Consider the following 13,538-nt stretch of genomic DNA (forward strand, 5'->3'; position numbering starts at 1 on the left):
CATTGGCAGCTACATCTGGCTGGAAAAATGAGGCTCTAAAGACTACCTTTTTGCACGCCTTAGACGATCCTCTAAAGGATGAATTAACGCTGGTAGCGGAGCCTCCTACTTTAGATGAGGTTATTTCATTAGCAACTAGGATAGATAACAAAATAAGAGGAAGAAGAGCTCGAGCAGAAAGGTCATATTTTCACCCCCAGTTAAGGAGTAATTCTCCATCCGTTGTCAAGACCTCCTCACAACAATCAGCTACCGAACCCGAGCCCATGCTGTATCTTTTGAAGAAAGACAAAGATGAAGAGTTTCTAGGCAGTGTTTTTACTGTGGTTCCACCGATCATTTTGTAGCAACCTGTCCTGCCTGCCCTGGGCCGTTAAAAGACAGGGTCCACCGGCTTTGAAGGGTGGGTTGGTGGACCAAGCTCAGAATGGTAAAGCCCCCAGATTCAGCTTACCTGTGACTCAGTGGGTCAGCGTACATTGACGATATCTGCACTTATAGACTCTGGCTGTGAACAGAATCTCATAGATCTGGATTTGGTAAACCAGGCAGGAATAGAAGTGGGGTCCTTGAATCACCACGTTCAGTTTTAGCTTTAGACGGAAAGAGACTACAACAGATAACACAACGAACCAAGCCAGTGGAACTACTGTTATCTGGCAATCATAGGGAAAATACATAATGTTTTGTATTTCCAGTATCTCACGGTTCTCTGGTTTTAGAATTCCCCTGGTTACAACAACATAATCCATATCTAGACTGGTCAAGGTGTCGTATAGAGTCCTGGTCCGCTAACTGCCATTCATCTTGTCCAAGATCAGGGTTCACACCAAATCTACCCCCACAGGCTAGCAGTGAGGACGAAGGAATCGATTTGATTCATGTAACTCAAGAATACCATGACCTGAAGGGAGTGTTTAGCAAGAATAAGGCTCTATCATTACCTCCTCACAGACCTTATGATTGTGCAATTAACGTTGGGGATAACGTTGGCCCTTGAGGAGTGGCGCCACAGGCTTGTGGGGGCCAAACATCCCATCCAAGTCTGGACTGATCACAAGAATTTGGCCTACCTACAGTCAGCCAAAAGGCTATACCCACATCAGTGTCACTGGTCCTTATTTTTTCTATCGTTTCGACTTATGTATTTCTTTCAGGCCCGGACCTAAGAATACTAAGCCTGATGCCCTCTCCAGATAATTCGCCACAGACGATTTGGTGAGGGAACCTGCACCCATCATATCGCCCAGTTGGACGGTTGGGGCACTTAGATGGGAAATTGAGGACGCGGTGTTAAAGGCTGAACAACAGGAGCCTGATCCTAGCAATGGGCCACCTAACTGTATCTACGTCCCATCTACAGTACGAGCTCGATTAATTAATTGGCTGCACACAGCAAGGTTTTCGGCTCATCCAGGTGTTAGTAGAACTATCGCATTGGTTCAAAGGAGGTTTTGGTGGCCAACATTACATAAAGATGTGAAGGAATTTGTTCAGTCTTGTGCTAGGAATAAGTCTTGTAACCAGCCCCCTGCAGGTCTTCTCCAACCTCTAAGCATCCCAAGTCGTCCCTGGTCTCACATAGCTTTGGATTTTGTTACTGGTCTTCCCCTCTCTTCTGGTATGACAACTATTCTCACTATTGTAGACTGTTTTTCTAAAGCCTGCCATCTCGTCCCTCTCAGAAAACGTCCTTCAGCCCTTCAAACCGCCAAACTCCTCACTAAACACGTCTTTCGTCTCCATGGAATTCCACAGGACATTTTGTCTGACCGAGGTCCACAGTTCATTTCGCAGGTTTGGAAACAGTTTTGTTTAGCTCCTGGAGCCAAGATTTCATTAATTTCAGGTTACCACCCACAGTCTAATGGTCAGACCGAAAGATTAAATCAGCAGCTAGAATCAACCCTACAATGTCTCACGTCCACTAACCCTTCTGACTGGTGTGCATATCTACCTTGGGTAGAGTTTTCTTTAAATTCTCACATCTCCTCTGCCACTGGACGTTCGCCTTTTGAGGCCTCGCTGGGCTATCATCCACCCTTGTTTGCTGCTGATGAAAGAGAAATCACTGTTACCCGTCCACCAACATGTCATCCGCTGTAAGACCATTTGGAACTCAACTGTCCAGAGCCTCAATCGCACTGCAGATCAAAACAAGCGTTTTGCTGACCGCAAATGCAGACCTGCACCAGAGTATCGACCTGGACAAAAGGTTTGGTTGTCAGCACGTGATGTGCCCCTTAAATCCATGTCTAGGAAGCTTTTGGCTTGTTTCATTGGACCCTATGAGATTGAGACGGTAATTGGTCCGTCTGCTGTTCGTCTTCGCCTTCCTGCAAGTCTTCGCATCCATCCCACATTCCACGTTTCCCAGATAAAGCCAGTAGTCTCAAGGTGGTGCTGGAGCTCTCAGGTGTGCTGGGTGACAGGTGCAACTTATTCCATTGATTGCCAGGAGGAGTACTTAAGCAGGAGGCTGCCAGCACTTCAATGCGAAAGTTTTTTGCCACAGTGGTACAAACTCAAGCCACACTCTAAGTCTATGCTTCGTTCTTCGACCTCGTTTAACTTTGTTTTTTGCTCCTCTGCAGATTTTGAAAGCCTAAGCTTTGTATCTATGTCACTGAGTTTTCTGGACTACGTTTCTGAAAGTAACTCTGAAGGATCAAGCCTGTCTTCGTTGTGAGGATTCCTATCCTGTGATCTACCTTCGTTTGGATTCACATCAAGCTGGCAACTTCCTGCTCTCTTCGTCTCCTGAGCCAAGCCACAAGCGTACCCTGTCCACCCTCCAATGTAAGCCACCGCACATCGAACTTGTTTACAGTAACCTGAGCTCCACAGAACAGCACCAAGTGAATTCTCTACGGATATACCTGCTTAAGACCTGGAACCTGAATCTCATTACCCCTGGAGACCTGACCATCATAACTCAGTAAGCCGATCTCGTATCAAAATAACTATTTGCTCTTAGTTTCGTTTTTCCCTCCGTTACCCGTACTGATCCATTCTCTTAACTTCTCTCCTTACAGTGAGATATTTTGTCCGTTCCATTCCTGACTATATCTTCAATAAACAACCTTTTATTTTACTTCCTCCTCCTGAGTGTTCTCTGTATGTGGGTCCGAGCTATTTTCGAACATAATGACAATATTGACATAAAGCAAATACAGCGTTCCAGGAGAAGAACCTCATCCACACTGTGAAGCAGGACCTTGTCAGCTCACCATCATAGAATCCACTATTCTACTGAGGGGGATGGAAGAAAATGTGAGACCATCTGTAAAACATTAAAGCTGAGGCTGAACTGTACCCCAAAACATGACAACGACCCAAAACACACCAGTAAATCCAAAGACTGGGTGAGAATTAAAAAATAGAAAGTCTTGGACTGAGTCAAAGCTCATCTTGATCTCATTGAGATGCTGTGGGGTGAATTGAAATGGGAAGAACATGCAAAGAATCCTTCAAACATCTCACAGTTGAAAGTGACTGGGCCAAACACATTCTTGTTTATATCTTTTGTGTAATGACTTAAACAAGGCTTATTTTTGCTGTTTGGGTGCAATTAAATCACTTTCTTTTCCAGGAATTAAAAACATGAGACCAGGAAAAATAAGAACCTTTCTTTGTAAAGAACAGAATGTTTAATGAGTTGCCCTAAATTTCTTTTCATGCCTAAATTTTAATATTTTATGTGAACACGAAGGAAAAGGAACTGTGGTTTCTAAATTGCTTTCTGTTGCTTTCAAATGTCACTAAAGTAAATAGTCCATGTGTCCAATGTATTCTCAGTATAAATCCAGTTCTGTGAAAACCTAAGGTTTGTAGAACATAAATTAAAAAAACTGCATCATGGAGATCTGTGAATATGGCGGGCAGGTCAGGGACAAAGTTGAATAGTAGCTTACAGCAGGGTTAGGTTATAAAACATATTAGCCTAAGAAGACTAAAGTCCAGTGAAACATGGTGGAGGCAGCATCATGCTGTGGGGATGCCTTTCATCAGCTGGGAATGCTGGTAAGCATGTCAAATGTGAAGATGGATAAAGATATTTACTGGGTAAGGCCTCTTAGACTGAGGCAGAGGTCCAGCAGTACAATGATCCTATTAATACAGGAAGACCTACAATGGAATGATATAGGTTGAAGAATATTCAGAGGTCTAGACCCAAATCCAAACTGAGAAGCTGTGACAGCACTTGAAAATTGCTGATCACATGCTCTCCATACAGTTTGAAAGAGCCTGAAATGTTTTGCTAAGAAAAATGGGCAAAACCTTCAGTGTCTATAGGTGCAAAGCTAGTGGAGGTGAACCAGATGACTTGCAGGTGTGACTGCAGTGAAAGGTGGTTCTAGAAAATATTGACTTAGGGGGCTGAATACAAATGCATGGCAAAGTTTTCCAATTTTCATATGTTTAAAAAAGTATGACTTTGATTAGCTAAAATTCCAATAAAATACATTTTAAGTTTTGGATTGTAATGTGAAGAGATGAAAAAGGGTCAAGGCATATTGGAACTTTTACAAGGTACTATAAATGTATTTATTTTCTGTTTGTTAGCAAATAGTTCCAAAATTAGTTTTACACTTTAGCACTATGATATTCAGCCAGCTCTTGACAAATTTACACTTCTGTTTTTGGACCATGTTACAAACTTCTAGTTCATCTGCTGTGGATGAACTAGTGGAAACTTTGAACACCGATGCTTGACTTGCTATGTATCTACAGCAACAATTAGAATACAACTTGAGTTTGCAGTTTGTTACCCTATGCCTGCTTTCGTTAAGTGTGCTAACAATATATGTGGCAGCTTCAGGAATGTAACGAAATATCATTTCCATTATTCGTTTTTATCTAGGTACTTAAAAAGAAATCAGTACCTGGTTTCAATTTGGTTTATTTCTGTTTGCATATGTTTCTTTAGTCATATGTCTTCTCGTGGGATCATAAGGTTGCTTTGCTGCTGGCTTCAGGCCAGAACCATAAGAATCACAATACCACAGATGAATTTAAGCCAAGACACACAGAACGATTTGATTTCAGGTTAATGGTAAGTGGGGTAATTGGACATGAAGTTCCTTTTAATCTATGTCAAAGGATCTTGGGTACACCTTTACAGCACCTCTGGAAAAAATAAAAACCTCAAGTCTTCTTGGAAATTATCAGACTTTCTTTGCACACCTTTCTCTTTGACATTTTTCTAGTTCTTCTTTATAAAGCTGACAAACTCTACCAAAGTATACTGATGCAAAACCATATTCAGATTTCGAGAGTTCCTTCATCTTTCTCAGGTTCAGGATGTGGCTTGGTCACCCCCTATCAGTTTTGTTTCAAATAGCTGCTTTTGTGTTTTCTTTCCTTTTTGGGATTGGCTCTCAAACCTTTTATAGCAAGTGCTATCTCAGTAAATACTAAGTCTTCCAAGTACCACTGTAATAACAGTTATTTCGAAGTTCAGCAGGACATCATCCATCCATCTATCCATTGTCTATACCTGCGAATCATTGCAGCATCACAGGGTGCTGGTGCCTATCTCCAGAGGTCATCAGGAAAGAGTCAGGGTACACCCTGGACATTTCATCAGTTCATCACAGTGCAACACAGAGACAAACAGTGATGTTTTGGACTGTGGGGGGAACCCACACATGCACAGGAGAGAATGCATGCTGCATGCAGAAAGAACTCACGACCTTCTTGCTGCTCTAATGGCTCTAAAAACTGTCCCACCGTGCAGCCCCACAACAGGATTTGGAGTTTTTAATTTTTTTTTCATTAAAAGGAAAGGCAGAACAAAAGAGAGCATGATTTAATTTTACTTTCCTTTGTACAAAAATACAGGAAGTCTTTAACTCAGAATTCCAAGTGGCAAGTTCGAAGTGTTCTTCTAAACCCAACCTCAAAAATCCAATATGGTTGCTGCACATTAGCTCTGGCTGCCACAGCAACAAACTGTTATTTGCACTAATTGATTTGTATTGTATTTGTAAGTCACCGATCTTGGTAGGTTATTGTATAAGATCTGTTTTTCTGAATATGTTGTTATAACATTTAAGTGCACAAGTTGCTAAAAAATACATTGTCTTGCAAACAGAGTTAGAATTGTTATAGAGCTCAATGATTAGCAAATCATAATGGTTTTGAATACGATTAGGTTGGGTATGATGTCATTCCCAGATCCAAGTTCTGGCTTTTAAAGTAAATGGAACGCAGCATGAATTGGCCACCAGCATTTTTTCAGGTACTCTCATGTCTGGTTCAATTTATATTGGCGACTATTGAAACATTCAGCACCACACTTCCATTAAGAGTAGTTTTTGACTGAAGCAAATCATATGTTTGAGCTCCTCATCTTTTTGTCTTTTCGTGTTCATTAGCACAAACCCACAGTTTAGTTTGCATTTGCAAATTTGCTCCATAGTTCCCTTATAAATAGCTGAAACAAAAATTTCTTCTAAGTACCACTACAGGCAGCCTGAGTAACATCAGTGGTACCTGTACCACAGATTGAGAATCATAGCTGCGGTTCATATTTTTTTTGCGTACGGTAAAATATGCACCAGCTAGAACTCTGGAGATTTTTGGAAAACAGCTCCATTCCTAATCGTTCCAAATTTCACTGCATCTACATTTCCGTCTCTCATGTGTGTATCTCTGTAATTGTTGGAGATGAATATGGTCAGAACATAATGGTTCCATCACCATGTTTGATGGTGAAAAACATATATTTAAAAAAATTGAACTAAATCACTATTTCCTTTAAACCCACTGTTAGAGGAGCTTTACTTAAGTACTTTAGTATTTTCTGGAATAGATCAGAGAATTTTAATTCTCATGGTTTGAGAAGCTCTAATTGCTCATCATTTGCAGCCATTGCATTTTTTTGGTAATATGTGTGATTTAGTCTAAAAGGCAAAGGCTGACTCAGGAAAAAATCTCTGATAATGTTCAAGATTTGGTAAAATCATTAAAAATTCTGTGTATTTCAATACAGACGTTTTCAGTGTTTTAAGGACGTTTTGCTGTAAAACTTGCTTAGCTTTTACTTGGATTGACTCTTTTAGTATTTTTGTTTTTAGTTGTTTGCTGCTATTTGATAAGTTATAACACCATTGAAAACTGTGCATGCTACAACTGTACAATCCAGCTGCTGTGCTAAGCACCCTCTCCAATGCAGAAGAACTGAAATGCAGGCTGCAGCGTGTAGCACGACAGAAAGGTTGCCCCCGGCTTCAAACTTTGGACCAATCAGGACGCCGCTTTGCCTTCCTACAGCAGGACTCACAGAGGTTCAATCTGGACCGCCTTGAGAAGAAACTATCTGCTTTCAATTCAAACTGAGAAAACTCTTCCACTTCCGCTGACATATGAAACAACCAACTAATTATCACTGAAGGAAACGTTTCCAAGTGATGACAATGTTGGGTATGTACGTGCCAGACAGATTTTCTCTGAAATCGTCAAAGGTCCAGGATGGAATCGGTCTTTACACGGCGAGGCGAGTGAAAAAGGTTTGTGGTTTCTGACTGGGACAACTCTTGGGTATGAGTTTGAATACCGGAAGCGTTTAAAGTTGCTTTAAAATGTTTTTTTAGTGCTGTAGATAGATTGTTTGCTCGCCTGTTTCTCTCAGTCGCTGTCAAAGCCTCGGTATGAGCTCCAGGCTGCTGTGACGTTAGGTGCCACGTAGCTACAGCAACTGCAGCGGCTTCTCTGTTCACTCCATGAACTCATGTCCGCGAGGAAGGGTCTCATGCCTCTGCGTTCATAGTCATTTATCCCAAGTTTCTCAACCTTTTTGCTTACGACATACACTTCCCTACACGCCGTCACACACACTCCACAAAGGTACAAGAGACGGCCAAAGCTGTAAAAAGGGTCAGAGGATGGCGGAGTTCAGGCGTCACCTGGGATGTAGTCGCTTTGTCATATAGTTCAAACTGAGGTAGCACTAGCTGAAGATGAGCATGAATACAGTGTTACAACTTTTAACCACGCCCCTTGTAAATGTTCGTTTTGCTATACTTCTAGCTATCATATTAACAGCGCAGAAATTAGGCGATCAATCTGCAATGACGTGTTTTATGATTTTTATTGAAGTTATCCCCTCTCCTCGTGTTCAAGGGAGAAAAGTTTGGCCCCTTCGCCGGTGAGAAAAAGCTGCCCAGTGAGCTGGATGAAAGCTCGGACACCAGGCTGATGTGGGAGGTGAATGACACATGCGCCATGCTGTACACCTTTCAATGTACACACATTTTTAGTGAGAAAACTGAAGATTATGACTGTGATTATGAAACAAAAAAAGTCGTGGTACATGCCACTTAAAGTTAGTTGAAGTTACATTTAAAGTTGTAATAATTGAGGAATAATCATTACAGGACAATGGCACATTCTAAAACATGTTTCCACGGTTTGTGTGCATCTCTAACACATGTATTTACACAGCCTTTCCCTAGTCTTAATAACCTTTGAACATTTTGTCACAAATTGTATTGAGATTTTATACAATAGACCAACACAAAGAAGTACCAAGTTCTGAAGTAAAATGATAAATAATTTTCCTGATCAGTTTAGATAAACAAATCTGAAAAGTGTGGCATGCATTTGTATTCAACCCCTCCCCGAGTCAATAGTTTGTTGAACCATCTTTTGCTACTGTTACTGCTGCAACTCTTTTGGGGTATGACTTTCCCAGGGTTCCACATCTAGAGACGACAATATTTTCCTGTTCTTCTCGGCAAAATAGCTCAGTCAGATTGAAGAGATAGTGTCAATGGACACAGATTGTTCAGTTAGAGTTTCATTGGACCATTGTAACACATTAATATGCTTTGGTCTACAACCCTGGTTGTTTTTACAGTAGACCCAGATCTCATGTTGGAAGAAATACAAAGTTACTTAAATCCTGCATTACGCCTGTAAAGTATCAGTATGATTTCATATGTTTACTTTGAAAAACAAGTAGATTTGTTTGTCTTTCTTTTAAATTTTTCAAAAAGTCCAATGCACAAAACCTGTTCCTATTGACTCTTTTTATAAAAAAGGAGGTAATCATACCCTTAGTAGCAGCTGTGCTACAACGCGAATGTATCGCTGGTGATTGTTCTCAAAGTGTCTCAGCTCTCTAGTTGCTTGATTATTAAGTTTCTTTTTCTCAATTTGAGAAGTATGCATGAACCAAAAGAAGGAACAATGTTCTCCTGTTGCTTGAGCAACAGCAGAGCTGAAATGCTTCCTCCAGCAAATCAGGTTTGGACGGATTGTATACTGCTTGACTTATTAAAGTGATCTGAAATGTTTTTGTCAATATTTATGAAATCAGTGAAGATTTCTTCTGTTTGAATAGATGCACAGTAAAGAGCAAATTAATAAAGCCTAAAAAGAGAACATGTTTATGTTTTCTTTAAATTTAAGACTATGATCTTATGTAAGGAAACCTAAATAAACTTGTGATCATGATTTTACTGTAAAAAACTTTGATATGATATTGTTGTCATGTCACCCACCCTATTTATAAGTTAGAGGTAGAATTTAAAATTCTATGCTGGATTAAACAGGGAGCCAATGAAGAAAAGCTTCTATTGGAGAAATATGATCAAGTTTTTAAAAAAATGTAGCGTGGTGCTTCTTCACCACTTTATCCCTGACCTGTCTGCTGTGTTCCTTCGTCTTCGTGATGGTGTTTGTTTACTAAAGTTCTCTAACAAACCTCTGACACCTTTAGAGAAGAACTGTTTCTACACTGAGAATAAATAGGACACAAATGGCCTCAACGTACTAATAAAGTGATTTCTGAAGGCAGTGCTGCGCTGGATTTTAATTAGGGGTGTCAGAGTAAAGGGGACCTTTGTGGGACATGTGTCCTTTTCCTTTAACTTCACAATTATGCAGTCCTTTGTGTTGGTCGATCACATAAATTAAATACATTGCAGTTTGTGGTTAAAGTGTGACAAAATGTAAAAGTTCAAGGTGTTTTCATATTTTTGTGAGGCACTGTATGTTATGCAAAGTAATTATTTACCAATTTTTTAGTGCCCCCATTACTGTGGCAGCCGCACCGATCCGTCTGTCGATCTCCCGCTCCATTCTTCCCTCACTCGTGAACAAGACCCCGAGATACTTAAACTCCTCCACTTGAGGCAGGAACTCCCCTCCAACCTGAAGAGGACAAGCCACCCTTTTCCGGTCGAGAACCATGGCCTCGGACTTGGAGGAGCTGATCTTCATCCCAGCCGCGTCACACTCGGCTGCGAACCGCCCCAGTGCATGCTGTAGGTCTTGGCTAGAGGGGGCCAGCAGGACCACGTCATCTGCAAAAAGAAGAGACGAAATCCTCTGGTCCCCAAACCAGACCCCCTCCGGCCCTTGGCTGCGCCTAGAAATCCTATCCATAAAAGTTAGGAACAGAACCGGGGACAAAGGGCAGCCCTGCCGGAGTCCAACATGCACCGGGAACAGGTCTGACTTAGTGCCGGCAATGCGGACCAAACTCCTGCTCCGCTTGTACAGAGATCGGATGGCCCTAGTAAAGGGCCCCCGATTCCATACTCCTGGAGCCCCTCACAGGGCACCATGAGGGACACAGTCGAATGCTTTCTCCAGGTCCACAAAACACATGTGGACCGGTTGGTCAAACTCCCATGAACACTCGAGTACCCTGTAGAGGGTATAGAGCTGGTCCAGTGTTCCACGGCCGGGACGAAAACCACACTGCTCCTCCTGAAGCCGGGGTTCCACTATCGGCCGGACTCTCCTCTCCAATACCCTGGTTAAGGCTTTACCAGGGAGGCTGAGGAGTGTGATCCCCCTGTAGTTGGAACACATCCTCCGGTCACCCTTCTTATGTAGGGGGACCACCACCCCAGTCTGCCAATCCAAAGGCACTCTCCCCGTCCGCCACGCAATGTTGAAGAGGCGTGTCAACCATGATAGCCCCACAACATCCAAAGACTTGAGGTACTCAGGGCGGATCTGATCCAACCCCGAAGCCCTGCCACCGCGGACCTTTTTAACCACCTCGGTGACTTCAGTCTGGGTGATGAAAGAGTCCAACCCTGAGTCCCCAGCCTCTGTTTCCACCAGGGAATGCGTGATGGCAGGATTGAGGAGATCCTCGAAGTACTCTTTCCACCGGCCGATAATGTCCCCAGTCGAGGTCAGCAGCTCCCCACCCCCACTGTAAACAGTGTTGGCGAAGCACTGCTTCCCCCTCCTGAGGCGCCGGACGGTTTGCCAGAATCACTTCGGGGCCAACCGGTAGTCCTTCTCCATGGCCTCACCGAACTCCTCCCACGGCTTGGCCCCACGGTACCCGTCAGCCGCCTCAGGAGTCCTACAAGCCAACCACAGCCGATAGGACTCCTTCTTCAGCTTGACAGCGTCCCTTACTGCCGGTGTCCACCACCGGGTTCGGGGATTGCCACCGCGACTGGCACCGCAGACCTTACGGCCGCAGCTACGGGCAGCAGCATCGACAATAGATGCGGAGAACACGGTCCACTCGGACTCTATGTTTCCAACATCCCTCGGAATCTGGTCAAAGCTCTCCCGGAGGTTAGAGTTGAATACATCCCTGGCCAAGGGGTCCGCCAGACGTTCCCAGCAGACCCTCACTTGCCCTTGGGCCTGCCAAGTCTGTCCGGCTTTCTCATCCCCTAGCGGATCCAACTCACCACCAGGTGGTGATCAGTGGACAGCTCAGCCCCTCTCTTCACCCGAGTGTCCAAAACATGCGGCCGAAAGTCTGATAATACGACAACAAAGTCGATCATTGACCTCCTGCCTAGGGTATCCTGGTGCCAAGTGCACTGATGGACACCCTTATGTTTGAACATGGTGTTCGTTATGGACAATCCGTGACTAGCACAGAAGTCCAATAACAAAACACCACTTGGATTCAGATCGGGGAGGCCATTCCTCCCGATCACGCCTCTCCAGGTGTCACCGTCGTTTCCCATGTGGGCGTTGAAGTCCCCCTGCAGAATAATGGAGTCCCCAGGAGGGGCACTATCCAGCACCCCCGACAAGGAAGCCTAGAAGGCTGGGTACTCCGCACTACCACTTGGCCCGTAGGCTGAAATGATAGTCAGAGACCTCTCCCCAACCCGAAGGCGCAGGGATGCGACCCTCTCATCCACTGGGGTAAACCCCAACACGAGACGGCTGAGCTGCGGGGCGACAAGCAAACCCACCCCAGCCCGCCGCCTCTCCCCGTGGGCCACTCCAGAGTAGAAGAGAGTCCAGCCCCTCTTGAGGAGATGGGTTCCAGAGCCCACGCCACGCGTGGAGGCGAGCCCGACTATTTCTAGTCAATATCTCTCGACCTCCCGCACCAGCTCAGGCTCCTTGCCCCCAGCGAGGTGACATTCCCCGTCCCTAGAGCCAGCCTAAACATCCGGGGATTGGGCCGCCGAGGTCTCCACCTTCTTCCGCCGCCCAATCCTCTTTGCACCGGTCCCTCACGGTTCCCCCTGCAGGTGGTGGGCCCACTAGGGGATGGTCTCGCGTCTCTCGTTCGGGCTTGGCCCGCCCGGGACCCGCAAGGAGCAACCCAGCCACCAGGCGCTCTCCGATGAGTCCCGACCCCAGCCCTGGCTCCAGGGTGGGACCCCGGCTCCGCCGTACCGGGCGACGTCACGTGCCTCGATTTTGTAGTCGTCATGAGGGGTTCTTGAACCGCTCTTTGTCTGACCCGTCACCTAGAGCCTGTTTGCCCTGGGAGACCCTACCAGGGGCATTTAAGCCCCAGACAACATAGCCTCTAGGATCATTCAAGCACTCAAACCCATTTCTTTTTCTTTTTTTTTTTTACTCAATCGTGGATTTTATGAGTGATTCAAAGTGGTCAAGTAATTATTAGGTTAATAAGAGAATGAGTTGGGCGGCCGTCAGTTCGGTCAAGCATTCAGCATGCTGACGTGAGTGAGTCTCCATCAGTCCAGACAGTGTGTCTGGATCATTTTGCATTAGGTTGAAAAACTTTATTGTTGGGCAATTGCTGAGATTTCAGCTGCACTTAGCAGTAGCACACAGGTTAGTTGCAATGTTCCTGCTATTTAATTTTCCTACATGTCCAAATAAATGTAACAGCCTGACTTAGTTTCAGATCAGATGCTGTATGCTACAGCATTAGATGCATAGAAACATGTGTAGTGAACAAATACAGCGTTTTACACCTGAACACATGCAGAACATTTATGCGCATAACTCTGTGTTCTGTTATGGAACCTTAAAAAGCAACACCAAAACAAAGCCAGAGGAAACCCAGCTTTCACTGAAGTCTGTTATATGGACACATTAAGGTTTCCTAATTAGCTACAGCAATGATGGAAAAAGAAAGGTGGACCGAACCAAAGGTTTATGCCAGCATTTTGTAACAGCCTTTGTAATAGCAATCTTTTAAACAAATTCTTAACAACAACATTGACCATTTTTCAGTGGTTCCATTAAGTCACCTTATTGGTAATTGATGAAATCAAACCAAATTTCTAATAGGTTCAAAACTGCTCACTTTTTGTGGTGCCAGGAAATGTTGA

At 44.0% G+C, this 13,538-nt stretch overlaps 1 protein-coding gene across 1 annotated transcript in view; it reads left to right on the forward strand.

Annotated features, from left to right (window-relative positions):
• The first annotated feature begins 7,239 nt into the window (after nt 1–7,239).
• The window catches only part of prdm5 (PR domain containing 5), a 74,338-nt gene continuing 68,039 nt past the window's right edge, over nt 7,240–13,538 (forward strand). Inside the window, exons 1-2 of the mRNA XM_047373945.1 lie at nt 7,240–7,514; nt 8,128–8,211. Of these exons, the coding sequence (XP_047229901.1) occupies nt 7,416–7,514; nt 8,128–8,211 (183 nt within the window). The 5' untranslated portion in view covers nt 7,240–7,415. The remainder of the gene's footprint in view (nt 7,515–8,127; nt 8,212–13,538) is intronic.

This window comes from Girardinichthys multiradiatus, chromosome 9 (genome assembly GCF_021462225.1).
Source record: "Girardinichthys multiradiatus isolate DD_20200921_A chromosome 9, DD_fGirMul_XY1, whole genome shotgun sequence".
Taxonomy (NCBI): domain Eukaryota; kingdom Metazoa; phylum Chordata; class Actinopteri; order Cyprinodontiformes; family Goodeidae; genus Girardinichthys; species Girardinichthys multiradiatus.